The 21,687-nt window shown below is 39.7% G+C and overlaps 1 protein-coding gene across 11 annotated transcripts in view; it reads left to right on the top strand.

The window, feature by feature from the left end:
- Positions 1 to 5,366: 5,366 nt before the first annotated feature.
- Positions 5,367 to 21,687, top strand: part of kdm3b (lysine (K)-specific demethylase 3B) — a 45,040-nt gene continuing 28,719 nt past the window's right edge. For 2 of the 11 annotated variants that reach the window (XM_079839814.1, XM_079839811.1), the window contains exons 1-14: positions 5,372 to 5,788; positions 8,092 to 8,259; positions 9,103 to 9,216; positions 9,326 to 9,431; positions 11,026 to 11,162; positions 11,267 to 11,335; positions 11,978 to 12,703; positions 13,600 to 14,785; positions 16,336 to 16,543; positions 16,631 to 16,845; positions 17,328 to 17,480; positions 17,602 to 17,706; positions 18,818 to 18,945; positions 19,054 to 19,318. In XM_079839814.1, coding sequence (XP_079695940.1) covers positions 5,627 to 5,788; positions 8,092 to 8,259; positions 9,103 to 9,216; positions 9,326 to 9,431; positions 11,026 to 11,162; positions 11,267 to 11,335; positions 11,978 to 12,703; positions 13,600 to 14,785; positions 16,336 to 16,543; positions 16,631 to 16,845; positions 17,328 to 17,480; positions 17,602 to 17,706; positions 18,818 to 18,945; positions 19,054 to 19,318 — 3,742 coding nt within the window. In that variant the 5' untranslated portion in view covers positions 5,372 to 5,626. Of the gene's footprint in view, positions 5,789 to 8,091; positions 8,260 to 9,102; positions 9,217 to 9,325; positions 9,432 to 11,025; positions 11,163 to 11,266; positions 11,336 to 11,977; positions 12,704 to 13,599; positions 14,786 to 16,335; positions 16,544 to 16,630; positions 16,846 to 17,327; positions 17,481 to 17,601; positions 17,707 to 18,817; positions 18,946 to 19,053; positions 19,319 to 21,687 lie in introns of all 11 variants that reach the window. The other 9 variants (XM_079839812.1, XM_079839821.1, XM_079839820.1 and 6 more) reach the window with 9 other exon arrangements.

Raw genomic sequence — 21,687 nt, 5'->3', positions numbered from 1 at the left:
CCAGAAAATGTATGAGCTATACTGGAACCAACCACCTGGGGCGATCGAGACGTTTTGGCTTCAGTTTTTAACACGAGTGCGGCAGGCTTGCCCAGAATCTGCAAACGGCTTGTTCTGAGACACTGCTTATGATTTATGGGGACAAAAAAAAAGGATAGGTGAATTTTTACCGTTATAGGGTGGTTGTGTACACACACTGCCAACACACATTTATGTTCAAACATGTTCAGACATGTTGCATAATGGGTGCCCTTTAAGTAATTTTCTGGACTTATTTTCCCAGGGCCCTATCAACTTTATAAACTCTTAACATAAGGAAGCTATAGTCTTTTATGATTCCATAGCAATTTGTTTAGTTCCCTATTGAGAGCCACACAGCAGTGCTGTGGAACAGAAAACCCCTTTGACACATTCCCACAATAAGCCATCTCATATTAGGCTAATACGGACCTTGGGAATATATTTTTTCCAGGTTCTCACACTGTAAAAAAAATAAACCTGTAAAATGTACAGTAAAAAAAAAAGAAATCAGCAGCTGTGGTTGTCAGCACATTACTGCAAAAACAAATAAACACGGTAGCATTTAGATTTAATGGGACTGAACCTAAATGTATGTTACACAACTATATCTTATTAACTGATATAATGTTAATATTCCATCTAAAGTAATAATAAAACCTGTTTTCTGTATATTATATATCATCCTGGATATATGTGAATATATGACACACTGTCATACAAATACAACAGACCATCATGCTAACAAACAGTATTTTTCTCTAAAATTATGTAAAATGTCTGTTAGATCTATTACATGTTTCACCATATGGTAAGGGAACTTATACAGTGTTTTAGGCTACTGTTACTATTACAAACCTTTTTTTTTGTGCTAATTAAACATAGGAAACATGGGACCATTTTCATGTGCTCATTATGTGCAATATAAATCTGGGAACATAAGGGCCCCCTCAAACATTATGAATCTGTTGTTTGCACAAACTTGTGGAGTGCATAGTGGAGTGCATAGTGCTGCTGTCATTACAGAAAGGGAACAAAAACTTTGTTATGCTAATTATATAATTTGTAATTAGTAATAAAATTAGTCAATAATGCCACATAGGAGCATTTTCTCTCGCTACTTAAAGGCTAACAGCAAAATCAGTCTCTGAAATCTATCCATAACCTCTTGTGTGACCCATAACGATGTGATTATGTGTATGTTTTAATTTCCCTCTCAGGTGATAGCCTAGGCTACTAAATAAAAAGGGTTTATGCTGCCTTCACGTGCTATCGAATTATCGTAAATAATAGTTTCCTAGTTAAATAATTGTACATGAACGCCCTCAAGTTAAAATTTGAATACAATGAGGTCGTAATCACGACTTCAGAAAGTAGGAAATTCCCGATAGCACTTGAAGGCAGCATTTTCACATGGCACATTTTTCAAACAATCAGCGGCGGTGGATGACAACATAAACTCGTTGAAAAGCATTAGATGTATTACCGTTTATTAACATTTAATTATTTGGGAAATAATATTGTCGTGATATTACCCAGTTAACCGCTTTCTTGCATGACAGACACCCATGTTTTGAACTTCAAGTCAAGCGAAGCTGAACTTCAACGTGATTATGTTTTGAAATGTCACCATCTAGTGGAGAAAACAGAGAATTAAACTAGATTTAGGAGCCCCAACATTGTCATGGAAAACCTGGAAATATCAAATAATTTTATAATTGTGATTTTCAGGCTTATATGAGTCTAGACAATAATAAAAATAATAAAGGGATAGTTAACCTAAACATGAAAAAGAACGTCAGGTTCCCTTAACTCATTAAAGGGACAGTTCACCCAATAATGAAAAATCTGTCATCGTTCAGCCTCATGTTGTTCCAAACCTGTTCCAAACCCACAAGACATTCGTTCATCAGAACACAAATGAAGATCTTTTTGTTGAAATCTGAGAGCTTGCTGTCCCTCCACTGACATTTGTGTCATTTGCATTCTGAAGATGAACGAGTAAACGACTAATTAATGAAGTCTAGACGTCATCCATGTCCCAAAATTCCTAGTGGTCAGTTCCAAGAGACCGAAAACAACTCATAAACAGTGTCCATCGAGAATGGTCTCTTGCGCCCCCTGCTGGCAAAACAAACTGTATTCAGTTCCATGGTTTTCAAAGAGGATTCTGATAAAAAATACTGCAAAATATCCCCAGCAATGCTCTAGAATGTATTTAGTTCAGTAATAACAGTCAAAAACATTACAAAAAAGTAAAGAGCATTATTTAACAGTTCAGAGAATCTGAGATAAAGAACAAAAAATAATAATGCATGTAAACACATCCACACACATAATGTGTCTTATTGTTGTTTTTTAGATATTATGACCACCTTCCTAACATTGTGTTGGTCCCCCTTTTGCTGGCATGGACTACACTAGACCCCTGAAGGTGTGCTGTGGTATCTGACACCAAGATGTTAGCAGCAGATCCTTTAAGTCCTGTAAGTTGCGAGGTGGGGCCTCCATGGATTGGACTTGTTTGTTCAGCACATCCCACAGATGCTCGATTGGATTGAGATCTGGGGAATTTGGAGGCAAAGTCAACACCTCAAACTCGTTGTTGTGGTCCTCAGACCATTCCTGAACCATTTTTTCTTTGTGGCAGGGAGTATTCTCCTGCTGAAAGAGCCACAGCCACCAGGGAATACCGTTTTTTTGAAAGGGTGTACATGGTCTGCCCCAATGCTGAGGTAGGTGGTATGTGTTAAAGTAACATCTACATTGATGGCAGGACCCAAAGTTTCCCAGCAGAACACTGCCCAAAGCATCACACTGCCTCCCCGGCTTGCCTTCTTCCCATAGTGCATCCTGGTGTGTGTTCCCCAGGTTAAGCAACGCACACGCACCGGGCCATCCACGTGATGTAAAAGAAAACGTGATTCATCAGACCAGGCCACCTTCTTCCATTGCTCCGTGGTCCAGTTCTGATGCTCATGTGGCCACTGTTGGTGCTTTCGGCGGTGGACAGGGGTCAGCATGGGCACCCTGACTGGTGTGTGGCTATGCAGCCCCATACACAACAAACTGCGATACACTGTGTATTCTGACACCTTTCTATCAGAACCAGCATGAACTTCTTGAGCAATTTGAGCTACAGTAGCTCGTCTGTTTGATCGGACCACACGGGCCAGCCTTCACTCCCCATGTGCATCAATGAGCCTTGGCCACCCATGACCCTGTCGCCGGATCAACACTGTTTCTACCTTCGATCACTTTTGATAGAGACTGACCACTGCAGACCGGGAACAGCCCACAAGAGCTGCAGTTTTGGAGATTCTCTGACCCAGTAGTCTAGCCATCACATTTTGGCCCTTGTCAAACTTGCTCAAATCCTTACACTTGCCCATTTTTACTGCTTCTAACATCAACTTTGAGGACAAAATGTTCCCTTGCTGCCTAATATATCCCACCCACTAGGTGCCATGACGAAGAGATAATCAGTGTTATTTACTTCACATCATAATGTTATGCCTGATCGGTGTGATTATATATACTGTATGTAGTTCAATAAAATGAATGATGCAATTTTTTTTTCAGTGTGGGTTTTGTAAAAGTAAAATATTGTACAGGTCTAAATGTAATGTCCCTGTCATGTCCATTTAAAAGTCAATACAAAATGTAGGGGGAACAGCAATAAAAAAAAAGTTCAGTATCTTCAAGTTATCTGTTGCAGGTAATACATGTATATGTATATGTTGGATATATCTACTAATAGCTGCATTTATAGGATAACATTGATTAATAATTAGACATTTGTTAGAAATAACGATACACTCTTAAAGACAGGTTCTTTATTGGCATTCATGATGAATAATATTTAACATCCAGGGAAGCTTTCTGGTTCATTATAGTGGAAAACGGTTATTAAAATCTTCTTTACACCAAGAAAGAAAACTGTTCTTATAAGAACGGATCACTCAAAGGTTCTTTTTGGGAACCAAAAAAATTATTCCTATGGCATCATTGCAAAAACACAATTTTGAAAACTTTATTTTAAGAGTGTATGCCTATGGTGAGGTTTAAGCCATTTTGATTTACATTGAGGATTGGATCCAACGTTAAAGGAGTTCAAAAAAGAGAGGCCATTTACTGAAAGTTAGGGATTTTGTAAGGTTCTAGGCCACAGAGGCATAACCTCCTGGGTGCCACATTATATTTTAGTGAATTTTTCTGACACCACACATGTCCTGTAAAGAGCACATTGAGGGCTTTTCAGCAATACCATTTCTTTGGAGGTTTCACCATGGACAACGACTTCTCATTGGTCTTTAAAAATGACTGAATGATCAAATTTAGCACTATTTAAATCTGATTAATTTTCAAATTGTTTGTTATAACTCAACATCTCAGGAAAATGTTATGGTTTCTAATCAAAATATGACTTTCTGTTACAAAACAGGGCACTGATTTCATACATGTCCACTGTAGAGGACACAGGGACGTGTTTATCAGGCATTTTAGACACAAGTAAACAGAGAAAGAAAATAGGCAACATATCAATGTTCATAGGCAATATTAGATATTATTATGAAAATGTTCCCAACTATTCATCCCGTTATTACACTTCTTTTTTCATTACATGTTGCTGCAAGAACACATTATGCAAATTAGATCCAGTGTATAGATAAGATTGCAATGAATGGGAAAACCCATGTGGCCATTTTACCCACATATTGCATAAAGTAAAATGGTATGTCAATTAATTCCGTTATATCTTTCATAACCTAGTTGAGAATCATATTTAAACAAAGTTTGGTTAAAAAAATTCTGAAACCTGAAAATTGATTGGTGAAGGAAAACAAATTCCCAATGATTTTGCCTATACATGTCATTTTATTTTTTTAAACAACCGAGTCTCGGTGTCCACATACGAGGACATAGCATAACATGCATGAAATATAAAAAAAACAAAACAAGTTTCATTTGTTTCTTATGCTCTAACAATGTAATGACATGAAACAAACACTAAATTCTATAGACTTTGTTTTCATGTGTCTTAGGAGGTTAATATACCACTGGGAATAGCCTTAATCGATTAAAAAAACATTTAAACAAAAAACGTATTTAAAAATAAAATTGGGGAAAGTGTGTAACTGACAATTATTGTCAATAAGTTGGTTTAAAACGCGGACGTTGCTGCGCGACTCAATCCCAATAAATAAGTGCAAGTGAATCTCGCGAGAGTTTGGCGTGACCCTCCCAGACAGACCTCCAGAGATGCGCGTTCACTGTGAATGGCGCGTACAGTGTCCAGAAGGGGGCGCTGCTCTATTTCTCGGCAGCCAGTGAAGCGCAGTCCCGCAGCAGTACGAGGGGTGCGTTTGATTACTGCACAGCTAAATGGCGGATGAAGACAAGGGGCTGTAGCTCGAACAATAACACCTTACCTTTCCTCAGTAAAGCGCGTTCTCAATCGTCTCAGCTTGCCGATGCAAATCCCGCGCGCATAGGCTGCAGTCGTTCATATGTGGCTACAGTAATTGACTGATTTAGTTGAGGTACGATTGATCGCGGATTTGAGCAGAGCTCCGGAGGAAGTCGCTCTCTTCATGGTGGTTGTAATATGGGGGACTCGCTCGGTTTGATCGGGAAGCGGCTGCTTCTGCTGCTCAATGACGGGAGCTCCGCGGCTGCAGCGGCGGCCGGTGGGATGGAGCCGGCGGCCTGGCTCCGCGGCACCGTGCGGGCGGTCAGTGTGATCGGGCTGGCGAGCCCGGGGGTGGAGGTGAGACCGATACAACAACAACAACACCACCAACACACCGTCAAAACATCAAACAAAACCGGTCCGTGCGAATAAACACTGCTGCATTCGTCAGTGTAACACAATGAGACATGACTCTAGGTTGCATTTGATTCTGAACTGAGGGAGAGATAAGCACATAGACATTAAATGTGTGTTGGAGTGCTAGTTAGCTAAGTTAGCTAGCTGCAGATAAGGGCTGGCTTAAATCCTGGTGTATTTTTGGGAGTCATTGATGCTGTCTGGAGAGGCAGCTTACTAGTTTTTAAATTCAGAAAAGGCCCATTGTGATTAAAACGCATTCAGCACGATGGAAATCGTTTAAATATACTCGCTATGGTCACAAAGGGAAAGGCCATTGTTTATATCATATTGCCTTTGAAGTAATATTCATTTTGTTATGATGGGGACTGAGAGTTTTGATAAGTGTTTTTTTTTTTCTATTTAGAATAAGTGGAAATATAAGCTATTGTGTCTATTCATATTCACACAGACAAACCCTATATATTAAGATTTTTAGATGGTTTTGGATTAATTTACATTAGATTCAGTTTAATGGTCAATGGGTAGTTGACATAAGAAAACAACACTTTTGAAAAATAAAATGCATATTATGTAGTGTGAAGTCTGATGTTTGAGAAAATATAAGGTGTCACTAACGTTTGTAAATTCGTTCACAGTTTTTTATTTTATTTTACATTTTTACTGAAATGTGTCTTGGTTTGACATAGGAAGAATTAATAATAAAGGGGTGTCGCGCCAAAGGACACCAAAACTTAACACATTTATAGTGGTTATCGGAGACAGACACTTGCCATGTCCACATGCTTCAAGGGGGCTTCAGTATCATGACATTGAATGGGGTCCTTCAACTAATTAAACTTGTCAGTGGAATTGGCCGATTTTAAATCAGGATATGGTGTCACACCAGAGGACATGGTTTTTAGTGACAAAATGTATCAAGTTCCTACGCTTTTAGAAATATGGATGAGAAAAAATCATTTGTCATTTACTAAAATAGACACTTGTAAAATTATGCCTGAGGTATTTATTAACATCTGTATGCTTTTCTTTTTAATTTATAAAAGTTATGTATTGAACCATAGGACAATTTTGAGATTTGGCTCAGTTAAAAAAAAAAAAATCTAAAGACAGCAGTTTTTATATCAACAGGTTCATGTAAGACAAAGAAATGTTTAACCATTTACTGCATTTTAAACGATGAGACTACTAATTATATTAAGTTTGATCTTGTGACAGTAAAAATGACATTTCACATCAACAACCCGAATACAGAACCAATGAAATGCATGGTAGACACATGCAGGCTTTATATTTCTTGTGCTTTGGTTTGATTTAATCCTGTTAATTTTTACCATTTGTTAGTGATCTGTTATTTACTGGAATCCAGCAGACTAGCTAATGTTACTTTTTTTGTCCCTTCGAATGTCTCAAACTAAATGCTGTTCTAAAATAACAGATTCTCGAACTGATTTTTAAAATGGAGTTATACATTTTTAAAAGGAAGCTACTTTCACTCACCACATTTTAATAATATTAACTAGGGGTGTCAGTGTCACAATATATCGCGATACAAAAAATTCAACAATATGTATCGTGGGTATTGACAGTTTGTGTTGTGTATAGTTCACTCACCCAAAAAAGTTTCAGCGTCAGTACTACATTAAACTACTATCTATATAATGTTGAATTTAATGTATAATGTAATTGGGGAATATTTGTGGTTCCTGATAATGCCAAATGTCCAATGTTACCAGTAAAAAGTGGCCTACATTATTTTAAATATATCCAGTCAGTGACAGAGTGCAAGCATAATCGTCTAAAATAATTCTGTATTTTCAGCTTCAGAATCATTAATATCTTTGTTCTGGTGTCACCATTGGGTTACCAGCCCCAATGTAATACCAAGTTTAGCATTTTAATCAACAGTACATTTTATCATATGTCTTTGAGTATCCCAATAATATTGTATTGTGAGTTCAATATCGTGACATGTATTGAATTGTCACATGAGGGTATCGCTATACCCGTAATATTAACAGTGCAGCTGCTGAAATATGAGTAATAAAAGCATTTTCCTGTTTGGTGCTAATGAGCCTTATGACAGGGTTGTTGTCATGGGACAGAAAAGGTTGTGAGTTTGGTATGTAGTTACCGTAATATCCATTTCCAACAGATGGTTCGTGTCGAAACCAAGCGTTCTAGAGTGCAGCATTTTACTTGCGGTGTTCTGCAAAGATGCCAACCTTCCATTTTCATTGTAGGTGTTTGTGGAATTTGAGGAGAGCCGTTGGCGGCAGCGGTCATGGGTGCAGGTGTACGGGGACGAGGTGCGTGCCGTTCTCATGGAGAGTGCCATCGTCTGGGCCAACTGTAGCGACCCTTCCCTCGCCGCTGCTGTAGGAGCGGCTGCTACTCAATGGCCAGCCTTGGTGAGTACAGATGCACACTGGGATTTAGCTCTGCCCATCCTGGTAATTTTCCCATGATTGGCCACTTGTGATCTGAACATCCAAGACAGATCTTAAAGTCGGTGTGTCAAACGGAAGTTGCGCTAATCTCTTCTTCCCTGTGAAACGGTTTCTCTAAAAAGAACAAATGTAGGGCGAGACTTGATTTTGTCCATGGGGAATTGATTGGATGCTTGTGGTTTGCTATTGGTGACAGGCTGCCCGCCCTCACGCCAGTAAACACATCATCAGACAAGAGATGACGCTGCAAGAGAGAGGAAATTATTTTGATTAAATATTATGAGGACCGATGAATTTTAGGGTGCCTTCACACTAGCACACTAGGGTGCGCACCCGGGTTCGATTGACGACAGAGTTTGGTTCGTTTGGATGATGTGAACGCTGTCTTCCAAACTCGGGTGCACACCCACGAACTGTACCCGAGTCCGCTTAAAAAGGGTCACCTGGGGTACGGTTCGCTGTTGATAAGAAAGCAATTGTACTAAATCGAGAAAGTGAACCGCTACTAATGATGCATGATTTGATAAAAATGTGCGTTTGTGTGCGTTTCGCTCACTTTCCTGGCGAGCGTGACTTGCGTACTCCAAGCAGTGAGCTGGATATCTAATTTCTGCTGGGGTTTTTGAGCAGTTGCAGTACATTCACATTGTCAGTTGTCTTTGTTTTTTGTTGTAGTTATAGTTTTAATTAGAAAAAGCTTTTGGAAATTGATTAGATTGGGTCTCTTGTTTTGTTTTTCACTCGTTTGTGCATCTCATACTGTTTTCCCGAACCCACTTTTTGTCTTTTTGTCTCAATCTTCAGATGTTCAAACCGCTGGTTGACCGTGTGGGTTTGGGATCCATGGTTCCTGTCGAGTTCTTTGTACCGAGAACTTTGGTGTTTCTCCCTAATGGGAATTCACTGCACACTTTTGAGGTTGGTGACCATCATGAGATCTGCATTTTGATCATATTTACTGATGCAACTTTTGCACTGTACAAGTTCAAATGGAAGTATATCAAATAGATTATCTTTCTTTCTTCAGACTGAAAAAGATTTTAGACACTCCTTGCTACAAGAGCAGCCGGCACTTCAAGCTGCCATCAGCAGCTGGCACAGTGACTCTGAGCTGCAGGAGATCCTACGGAAAGGTCAGTTACATTTAACTATAAATAAACTCTAACTCTATAAACGTGCTTGAGTAAACTTACCTGTTCAAAGCCTGAAATGAAGTCGTGCAATATATAAAGGGATAGTTCACCCAAAAATGAAAATCATTTAATCACCCTCATGTTGTTCCAAACCCATTAGACTTTTGTTCATGTTCGGAACACAAGTGAAGATATTTTTGATGAAATCAGAGATTTAAAAAGTCTATTCACCCAAAATTCTGATGCTTCAAAACATTCATAAAGAGATCGTAAAATAAATCCATATGCATTGAGTGGTTTGGTCTAAAGTCTTCTGAAGAGACATAATTGCTTTATATGATGAACAGATTGAATTTACGTTTTTATTCGCATATAAACACAAGCTCAACCGTTCTTGGTTCTCACTCATCAAGCAACCATGCTTGAGCTTCCGTTTACCTAAATTAAATGCTGTAAACTGACTTTTCTGACCAATGTTTATATGTGAATAAATGCCTAAATTCAATCTGTTCATCCTATAAAGCGATTGCATCTCTTCAGAAGACTTTGGACTAAACCGCTCAATGCATATGGATTTATTTTACGATTTCTTTCTGAAAGTTTTGGGTGAACAATAGATTTTCAATGGAGGGACTGAAATCTTTTAGATTTCATTACAAATAGCTTCATTTGGGTTTCAAAGAGGAACGAAAGTCTTAAAGTCCCTGTAAAGGAAATTCTGAGATTTGTTTCTAAATGCATTATAAATGTTTGGAAATGTATTGCTGAAACATGTTACAAAGACTGTGAACTGTGTAGTACTGAATTGTGAAGTTAGACTCACTTTCACCATCGCTGTGTTCAGGATTTTTTTGGCCGGCGCTAAAACGGTGGCTCGATAACGCACTGGAGGCATTGAGGCTGGCTCCTCCACTAACACTATCATAACTAGAGCACATTCGCATTAGTTCGCCCGCTCAATCATGCGTTATTGTCAGTACTGTCAGTTACTACAACCTACAGCTTACAAAATAATGATGACATCAAGAAGAGGTGGATTAATTTTGTGAACAGCTACCTTGATGGAGAGCGGAGGATCACCACCAACACCTGCCTCTGCAGTGACTTTATACCGGATAGTTTTACAAACTTGACAACTGGGATTCACTGATAATCCGCTGCAGAACGGGGCCGAACCGACTATCTCCCACGCCGGCCTTCATCCTCCCGTCCTGTTGACATCTGGTGCCGCCGTATGTATGTTGTCTTGAGTGCTTACCGCAGCTTTCCTGTGAGTGGGCGTGGTTTCAGCGGCGACAGCGGACACTCCCTCAGCGTTTGAGAGCACAGAATGCTGCTTCTTTTTTTCAAGATTTTGATTAGCTATTTTATTTACTTGGAGGATTTTTTTTATCATTCAAATTTGGCTGGGTGGTTAATAACACATTTTTCTGTGGTGCGACAAACTCAGAACCCATTTAATTTTGACTTTACTGGGACTTTAAGGGTTTGAAACAACATGAGGGTCAGTAAATTATGACGGAATATTCATTTTTGGGTGAACTATCCCTTTAAGCTGATAATATAAGCTTTACTTCTCTTCTGTCTTGCACAGGATCTTACACTATTCAGGGTCGGAGAGTACAGGTGTACCAGCCGGAGTTTGAGGAGCCCTGGGCCCTGGGACTCGTATCTCAGCATGATCCTGTTTCACACATAATGGAGATTACCATGGACCAGGTCCGTGCGAAAGTCAGTATGCTCTCTGTTTAACTAATGGTGTTACCATTGACTGATTCATGGGGTACAGTAGATGGTGTTTGGCTTGATGTGTCTGTCATGGTGTATTGTTGCAGGGTGAGGAGACTCAAGTGGTCGATCCTCGAGTTATTCACGTGATGCTTGCTGTGGAACAATTAGAGGAGGTATGTTAGGTTTCTGTCATTGCTAGTGTCAATTAGAGCATATGTTATGTCCCCTGTTCCAAAGAAAGTATTTTTGGGTATTGTAATTTTCTTTTCTTTTTTGTAACATTTTTATTTGCACCAGAAAGAATGTATTAAATGTTAAATTTGATTTAGCAAAAATAGTTGGAAGTTATACAGCTAAGACTTTATATTGCAAATGTTGATCAAAAGTTTTCTTCTGTTGAAGAAAAGATTAAATAAATGCTTTTATTTTGACCATTAATAATGATGATAATCAATTTTAATGATTATAATAAATGCGTCTTGAGCAGCAATTCATCATATTAGAATGATTTCTGAAGGATCATGTGACACTGAAGACTGGAGTAATGATGATGATAAATTCAGCTCTACATCACTGGAATAAATTACATTTTAAAATCTATTGAAAATAAAGGTAGTCTTGGTGAGCATATGAGCTTCTTCCAAAACAAAACAGAAAATCTTACTGACCTCAAACATATATAAACACTTATTTATGCATGTGTGTGTGTATAGTTTCACATTCACACACATAGCTAGATATACACATACACATATATATGAACTTTGTAATTTACCTTGTGCCCGGGTCATTCTACCATATTGTGTCTCTTTTAGAGCCAAGATAGACGCAAGAAGGATGGTGATGGTGGGAAAGGTGAGGGCACTCGGCGGCGCCGGACAGCATCTGAAGGAGATGAAGACGTTACTCTCAAACGTTTCAAAGGAGCCGGGGAGAGTGCCTCTGACAGCCAGAATGGGAACGGCTCCAACAAGGGCACTGAGGCTATGGTAACACGCGTAGAGAGACCGGGAGAGGGATTAGTGGAGGGAAAAGACGGAGGGGGTGGTGTAGGTGGGAGGGTGTCGAGCACCTGTAGTCCAGTAGCTTTCACAAACCAAGACTCCTCTAACAACAGCACTTCCTCTCAGCAGGATCACTCCCACATAAGGAGCACAAGTTTTATCAAGGAGAATGGCAGTTTTGTCCCAAACCAAGAGCGGATATCTTCAGTGTCAGCGGTGCTTCCTGCGTCCACTCCAACACCACCTCCGTTGAAGCCTGCCCCGTCGCCTTTTTCTAACACTTTTCCTTCTTTGGGTCAAATGCCCAGCTTGGTGCCCGGGGCCCCTGCCCCTAAATCATCTCCCACACTCCCAGCAACTGAGCGGGAGGAGGGAGGTGTCCTTTCAGGGTATCCTAAAACGGCTGCCCTGGTGTCTCCAGGTCCTGTGACCATTTCATCACCTTCCCAAGACAATGCTTCAAGTGTGGCTCTTTCTGTTCCTGTGGACCCAAACCAAAAGCCCAGTATGTGGGGATCAACCTCAGAAGCAAGCCAGGTAAGACATTAGTTTATTCCCTTTGCATCTTTTAATTCATTCAAAAATATATTAAATGTAATTCATACATACAAATTAATACACCACTTCATTATGAGTTTTAATTCAGAAATTAAAAACATACTTGTTTTGATATTTTGGGGTGTATCAGAGTGAAGTCGTTTTGTTAAAAATATTAATGTATGGAAATTGGAAAAACCTTTGCACGCATTTGTCATGTTAAAAAACAGACATAAATCGACCTTGACACAAAAAAGGTTCAAGGGTGTTTAGGGGTCCCCTAAAAATGTAATGTTATGAACTAATATACATTTATAAGAAATACTTTTTATGTTGAAAAATCTATTTAAAACCTATTCAGAATAATTTAAATACAAACCTTTCTTAAAAATGCTATAAGGTTTTTTGAATCCTTATGAAATTTGCAATCAGTTTGTAAAAGTATGGAAAAAAGAAAGCAGAGTATGGAAAAATATTTGCATTTCCAGACTATTGTCCCTATTTAGTTTTCTATAATGGAAAATTGAGAATTTTAATAACTAATTTATAATTCAAGGTGCACTTTTTTTACCGTGCAAAAATGCAGATCAGCGTTTTTGGTTGTTCACATTCTTAACACAAATGAAGATATTTTTTAATAAAATGGAGGGACAAAAGTTTTTAGATTTCATCACAAAGATTTTCATTTGTGTTCTGAAGCTGAATGACATGAGGGTGAGTAATTAGTGACAGCATTTTTATTTTGGGGTGAACTAACACTAAGTATTTTATTTCAGTTCAATTACTGAGAAATTTTGTTTTAGTTAATATCAACACTGGTTTTCACAAGATGTCTTTAACAAGATTGTCCATTTCTTTCTTTGGACTGTCCCTTATTTGGCTTATTTATATTTCAGACCCCCAAGACCCTTGTTCCCACACAGACCAATGGTTCTTCCCAGGAGGACAAGCCTTTTGGCTTTTCTTTTGGAGCTGCGAAGGAACCCCAGAGGCAGGACGCTGATCCCTCACAGAATCTGTTCTTCCAATGCATGTCTCAGAACCAGAGTGTCACGCAAGGCCAGTCAAAGGCCTTCACGTCCTTGTCTGAGTGCCTGAACAAGGAGCCGCCAAGCCTGTTCAAGCATACCGCTTCCTCCGAGGGTTTCAAAAAGGCTGTTGTTTCTTCTGCATCCGCTAGATTGTTTGGTTCAGCACCTGCTAGTGGCCTGGCACCACTGAAAGAGCAGCCAAAAGTGCCTGATGTCAAGCCTGCAGGCAATGGGCTAATGAACAAGCCTTTCGGCGCGGTGGTGGAGGCACACGGAAAACTCCCAGCCACTTTTCCCTCAGCCATCGGGCAAGCCGCAAGCTCTGCGGAGGTGCAGAAACCCTCTTTGGGGTTAGGAACCAGTGGACTTGGAAGTGCCAGTGGTGGGATTAGAAATGTTAACAGCTCGAGCCCAGTCAGCGGTTTTGGTTTGCTTGCTGGCAACAAGCTTTCAGAAACTCATCAGAACCTATTCCTACAGGCGTCGAAGGAGACAAATCCATTTCTCGCTTATGGTGGAGCTGTTTCACACAGCCCTTTCAGTTCTATGTCAACTCCAAAGTCTTCATCCGCCCTGTCTGCATCTGCTGTTTCACCTTCAGGCAGCACCAGTGTACTTAGTCAAGATTCTCCTGGTAATGATGCCAAACCAAATCTCTTCACCATGGCAGAACCTCCTAAGGGAATCTTAGCCGCCCAGTTCGCTGCTCCTGCTCTCATAACCACTCCGTCATTCACATCGGTAGCCCAGGATGGACAACAAACATCCAAACCAAACAAAGAGGGTTCGGATGTCAGCACGGGAACCCGCCTCACCACTGAAGACCAAGGTGTCGCAATGCCCTTCGACCAAACCAAGTTTTCTATGGAGGAACGCGGTCAGTCCACCAAAAGGGATTCAGAGTCCAGTAGCAACAGTGACCTGTCTGATTTAAGCGAGGCGGAGGACAACTCTGGCCAGGGCCAGAAACCTGGTGTTCCTTCAGCCAATGAGGATAAGAATAAGACCCAGCCTGCGCCTAAGAGCCGGCCGCGGAGCAAACCCTTTAAAGGTAACGTGTGTGACTACTGCATTAGTTCACTCAAAAATGTAAATTGTCATCATTGACCAGCCCCAATGTTGCTCCAAACCTTTATGAGTTTCTCTATTCTGTGGAACATGAAGGAAGATATTTTGATAAATGTCTTTTTTGTTTGTTTTTGTTTTTGCATACAATAAAAGTCAAAGGGGTCCAGTGTTGTTTTGGACCTCAATGACTGTCATTTGTATGGACAAAAACAGTTGAACCTTTTCAACTATCACTTGATTAATTTTGATTCATGCCTTATGAGTTTTGCCTTGTAGCAGTTTTATGCCTATATTGTTATATTGGTTTTTCAGTTTGGCCGAGATATGTCAGAAGCAAGATTGTTATTTTGACAGCTGAGAACTGATATCAATGTGCGAGCGTAGACACAAAGGTGCTCCCGTTTTCTGCGTAGAATGGTGCAGTTGACATATTTTTGTAGGCTAACCCGTAAGTTAGCTTCACACTGGTTCCTTCGACAAAAACCCTGTAAGATTTTTCCATTGGCTTTTGTATTATTGCAGAAAATAAGCTCTGTGACCAACAAAAGTTTAGGATTTTTACGCGATTTGTTCACTTCATTATGATAATCTTCACAAAAGAACACAAGTTTTATGAATTTTAAAGCCTAAAAACAATTGGAAAAAGCTAAAAGCTTAAAGTAGGCTACAGATACACACCACCACCACTAAGATTCTGACAACTCTATCTGTCTTTATTGAAAACATTTTTTTCCTCAAGTTAGAATAGTTTGCAAGAGTGTGATTTATAAATACAATGAGGCTGTGAAAGCGGACTAGTGCGTAGATATTGTTAATTATTTGAAGCCAAATTACAGGAAGGAAAAAATGACTAAATAGATGACCGCATCAATATTTTTTTCTTTTACACAGAGATTAGTAGTTCTGTTAGTTAAATCTGTTGACTTTAGCAATCTTTGTTGCATTTAATGCCAACGGTGACATTTCATAAATGGGAAAAGCATGTTTTTTACACCAAGTTTGCATGCCTGTAACTCAAAAAGTATTAAAGATATCGTAATATCCTTTTAGATTCTGGGTCTTAACAAACTTTTCTTTTAGTATCTTATCATTTTGAGCAAGTTAATGTGCCCCAAATTGACCATTTCAGTGGATTTTTGGCACACAGAGAGGCATGTTGTATGCAATTGTTTTGATAATGTTGAAACGTATCTTGTTTCCCTCCTATTTATTCTTCAGACATTCCCCTTTAAAATGCAATAAGTATCAGCTGTAAGGGTGTAACAGTACACAAAAATGATGGTTCGGTGCGTACCTCGCTTTTGAAGTCATGGCTCGGTACGGTTTCGGTACAGCAGGAGAGAGAACTAATCATTTTTTAAAAATGAAATGGTGGTTTACTGAACAAATTGTGTCTCTGTCTTTAAATAAATTCAATTATAATAAAAAAAGGAGCCCTTTCTTGCACATTACTTTAATATTAAAGGTTACAATTAATAGATCAGTCAGCATTCACGGTCATCTGATTTTGATTTCATGTGTGAACATCTCTAGTGGGACAGTCCGTGTTGAAGGACCAGAGTAAGGTTCGGCGTTTGAAGCAGTCCGGAGAGTCCTTCCTGCAAGATGGCTCCTGCATTAATGTGGCTCCTCACCTGCACAAATGCCGCGAGTGCCGTCTGGAGCGCTACAGGAAATCCCGCGAGCAAGACTCCGATGATGACGACCCAAATGTGGCCTGCCGATTCTTCCACTTTCGCAGGTGAATACGATTCAGACAACTTGTGGTATGACTTGTTTAACTCTTGCCTAAGGTATGACACTGACATCTTGACTTATGTTGTAACAGGCTGGCTTTCACTAAGAAGGGAGTCCTTCGTGTGGAAGGTTTTCTGAGCCCGCAGCAGAGTGACAGCATGGCAATGGGACTGTGGCTCCCCACCCTCGTGGCACAGGAAGGACTTGACCTGGACACGTCCAAATATATTTTAGCAAACGTGGGTGACCAGTTTTGCCAATTGGTCATGTCAGAGAAAGAGGCTATGATGATGGTAGAGCCCCATCGTAAGTAACTAAATGTTTATTAAAACTGAATAAAGGCCTGTTCACACTAAATAACTTATAATCTGAATAAATCATAAGAAAGTATCACATAAAACCAAACTCTTAACCGAACCGACAATGATGAATTAGACATTCTACTCAAGTTTTGAGACATACTTTTCCCTACATTGGTTTATCTGCAAAAAGCTTTCCATATATAATAAAACTACACATTTTTATTTATATACCACCTATAAATAAAGGACCTCAAGGTCACTTGTTTTAGTGTGAACACTTTAGGACTTAATAGTCGAAACTGTTACTAAAACGAAAGCTAGCAGTGCAAAAAAAAAAGTTATTTTAGCTAAAATAAAAAATGTGTTTATAAATGTTCACTAAAATATTAACAAAACTAAAATAATAGACAAATTAAAAGCTAGTAACCATTTTAAAACTCTGGTAAGAACTTGTATAAAATCTGATAATCCTCTGTGATTTTGCAGAAAAAGTGGCATGGAAGCGAGCTGTGAGGGGAGTGAGAGAAATGTGCGATGTGTGTGAAACGACACTGTTCAACATCCACTGGGTGTGTCGCAAATGCGGCTTCGGTGTTTGTCTTGACTGCTACCGGCTACGCAAGAACAGGCCACCTGAAGGTAAATATGATAAGGATCTGTCACATTAATGACTGGTCAAACGATCATGCTGTTTGATGCAAGACCACTATCTTGTATTATGTACATCCATTACAGCATGTCTCTGATTCCACTCTTTCAGTAGAAGACAGTTCTGATGAAGAGGTGTTCTCATGGCTGAAGTGTGCTAAAGGCCAGCCACATGAACCACAGAACCTCATGCCCACTCAAATTATACCTGGCACAGGTTAGTGCATTTATTCCTGTTTAATATACACCGATCAGGCATAACATTATGACTTGAATAACACTGATTATCTATTCATCATGGCATCTGTTAGTGGGTGGGATATATTAGGCAGCAAGTGAACAAGTTGTTGCGTTGGAAGCAGGAAAAATGGGCAAGCTTAAGGATTTGAGTGAGTTTGACAAGGGCCAAATTGTGATGGCTAGATGACTGGGTCAGAGAATCTCCAAAACTGCAGCTCTTGTGGGGTGTTCCCGGTCTGCAGTGGGCAGTATCTATCAAAAGTGATCCAAGGAAGGAACAGTGGTGAACCGGCGACAAGGTAATAGGCGACCAAGGCTCATTGATGCACGGGGGGAGCGAAGGCTGGGCCGTGTGGTCCGATCAAACAGACGAGCTACTGTAGCTCAAATTGCTCAAGAAGTTAATGCTGGTTCTGAAAGGTGTCAGAATACACAGTTTATTGCATATGGGGCTGCATAGTCGGGGAACACATGGCACCAGGATGCACTATGGGAAGAAGGCAAGCTGGAGGAGGAAGTGTGATGCTTTGGGCAATGATCTGCTGGGAAACCTTGGGTCCTGCCATCCATGTGGATGTTACTTTGACACGTACCACCTACCTAAGCATTGTGGCAGACCATGTACACCCTTTCATGGAAACGGTATTCCATGGTGGTTGTGGCTCTTTCAGCAGGTTAATGTCCCCTGCCACAAAGCAAAAATGGTTCAGGAATGGTTTTAGTAGCACGAGTTTGAGGTGTTGACTTTGCCTCCAAATTCCCCCAGATCTCAATCCAATCGAGCATCTGTGGGATGTGCTGAACAAACAAGTCCGATCCATGGAGGCCCCACCTCGCAACTTACAGGACTTAAAGGATCTGCTGCTAACATCTTGGTGCCAGATACCACAGCACACCTTCAGGGGTCTAGTGGAGTCCATGCCTCGAAGGGTCAGGGCTGTTTTGGCAGCAAAATGGGGACAAAACAAAATTAGGAAGGTGGTCATAGTGTTACGCTTGATGGGTGTATGTATATTTAAAAAAAGAAAATGAAATCACAGTAACTGGAGCCACAATCACATTTATATTGTCTCCTTGTATCTCTTTAGCCTTGTACAGCATAGGTGACATGGTACACGCAGCCAGAGGTAAATGGGGGATCAAAGCGAACTGCCCCTGCACTAGTCGACATAACAAACCCTTGGTGCGGCCCAGTGCTCCAAATGGCCTTTCACAGGCATGTTTTCTTTTTGATACTCTTAAGTATTGCAGAAACACATTCCCCCCCCCCCCCCCCCTAGTCTCTTCTTGCAATATCTCATCTTTTGTCTCTTTACTGGTGCAGTCGAGTGCAGCTCACACTTCGGGTAATGGAGCCACCTCCACTTCAGCCACAACCCGCCCTAATGGGGAATCTGCAGCAGGCGCAGTAGTCAAAACAGAACCTGTTGAAGAGGCGTGCAGTGCTGACACAATATCAAGCACCAGTGGAACAAACAACAGCGCACCTAGCCCTGCTGCTGCCCCCACACCAGCCGCAAAAGATGTCAAGGCCAATTCCTCAGCCCTGCACTGGCTGGCTGACCTTGCCACACAAAAGGAGCCCAAAGGTGAGACTATGTGGAGGTACTTTATAACCGTAACAGTGGTAGCACTTTATTTTACAGTCCTGTTCCCTATGTATATAATATGTACTTATTACAGTAATTACAGTAACTGGGTAATAACTAGGTACTAACCCTGAACCTACATATTCTCCTAAACTTAATCCTTATATTACCCAGTATTTTCTTAACTACATGCAAGTACACATACTGTAAAATAAAGTGCAACCCAACTGGTTTTCGCTTCAGTTACTTTAACTTACATTTGACCAAAGTGTTTACACAATTTTTCTTATATTTATGCAAAGATATTTGTATTATGGTAACACTTTACAATAGGGTTGTATTTAGTTAACATTAGTTAAATGCATTAGTTAATATGAACTAACCATGAACAACACCTCTGTTCAGCATTAGTTAATCTTTGTTAATTAAAAAACAGCTGTTCAGGGTTTGTTCATGTTAGTTCACAGTGCACTAATGTTAACAAGATTTTAATAATGCATTAGTAAATGTTGAAATTAACATTAACAAAGATAAATGCTTAATAAATGCAGTTCATTATTAGTTAATGTTAACTAATGTTGTTAACTGATGAACCTTATTTTATTGTTAAAATACACTATAATAATAATATGCTTATTTTTATATCATCTTTCATACAAGAAATGCATATCAAAGTGCTTTACAATACAAAACATGACATCAAGCACAAAGTTCTTTACATAAAAACAAATAAAAATACTTAATATAACATGAAACCCCACTTTATTATAATAATAATAAAATATTAAATTAGTATTCATGTAATGCATAACAAAAGATGGAAATTAAAACTTAATTATAATAAGAGAAACAAAATACAAAAAATGCATATTAGGTAAAAAAGTCAATGAATACAAAAGGAATTTAGATAATTTTTGCTTTAGTAAATTAATTTCATTTTAGTTCAAAGCTAAAGTAAAAAATACATTTTTAGCCTTCTTTTAAAAATATTTGGTGTGCTAGCTTCCCTAATATTATTGGAGTATAATAATTATTTTGTTACCATTGTGTTAAAAAAAACTGAAAAAATATTTAATAAATTATTAAAGGTCCCATGGCATGGCATTTTTCTATTATTTTATAATGTTTCCTGAGGTGTACTTATATTGTTAGTTTGACTTTTACATCATAAAATGTCATTATTTAGAAATAAAAGGCATTTATTCTATACTGCTGTTTGCCCTGTGGCTGAATGCCCTGCTTCAAGAGGCGTGTCTGCTGTGAGACTTCAGTAAAAACGCCGCTGACATCTTTGCATTTTAAATGAGCGGAGGGGGCGTGGTTTAACGAGGTCTACGAGGCACGAGCTGCTGCCAGATAGGGCTGGGCAATTTTATCGATTCTGCGATATAAATCGATATTTTTTCTCCCAAGAAAGTATCGATTTTTTAAGCCGTGAGTATCGATACATAAGTCCCATTCAAATCCCCGTGTTTACCCCCATTTGCGTTGCAGGAAGAGCGATTTGGTCAGCCAGCCGCTAGTACCGCTGTAGAGCAAGTTACCCGCACTAACTTTACACAGACGCCGACGTCTACCTCTTCTTGTTTACGGAGTCAGAGCGAGGAGATTCAAAAAAATGGCCGCGAAAATAAATCCAGCGCCTTCATGCTTAAAAGCAGATGTGTGGGAGCACTTTGGGTTTAAAAAGAAGGAAAGCGACGACTTGGACTCAGGGGTCAACAACATGAGTCGCCCGCAAGGACCACACGAGTTGCCCGCGGGTCTGTTCTAAAAATAGCTCACCATAGCAGCTGCGTTCAGTCGCTTCCGTGTTCATTTAAGCGCAGGGCTCCAGACTGAAGCCGAATATATACTAGTGTCTGTAAATAATAAACTGCAAAATACTATTTAAATATTACTCCTGCATGTTCTGCGTCTGTGTGGATGACGAGCGCCGCGCGCACACTCGCTCTTGTAGTCTCTGCCGACACGAAAGCATAAACCGTCACTTCATGAGAATTTACCATTTCATTTGAGAAAACTGGCTGCGTCTCATTCAGCTCCTGGTTCCGTAGTCAGGGCACTGATCAGGACATGAGTCAATGGGCTGATCCCTGACTGAACTAGGGAGCTGAATGACTGAGACGCGCACCCACTGTCATATCATCATGAACACAGACGCTGGTAATCACGGCAACCCGTCAAAATAAAAGTTCGGTTTAACGTGAAGAGATTGACTACAGATTGTAGCCTACAGTAAATTTAGCTACGTCTCTATGTAATAATAATACGTCTCTACTAATAATAATAATTATGAAATAAATAATACTAATTATATAATTATTAATGGTTGCTTATTTTTCACTTGATCTTTCATTTATAAGCAA

This window comes from Gobio gobio (assembly GCF_949357685.1).
Source record: "Gobio gobio genome assembly, chromosome: 16".
NCBI lineage: Eukaryota > Metazoa > Chordata > Actinopteri > Cypriniformes > Gobionidae > Gobio > Gobio gobio.
Note: the sequence above shows the minus strand (reverse complement) of the source record. Positions and strands in the feature narration are given on the sequence as shown.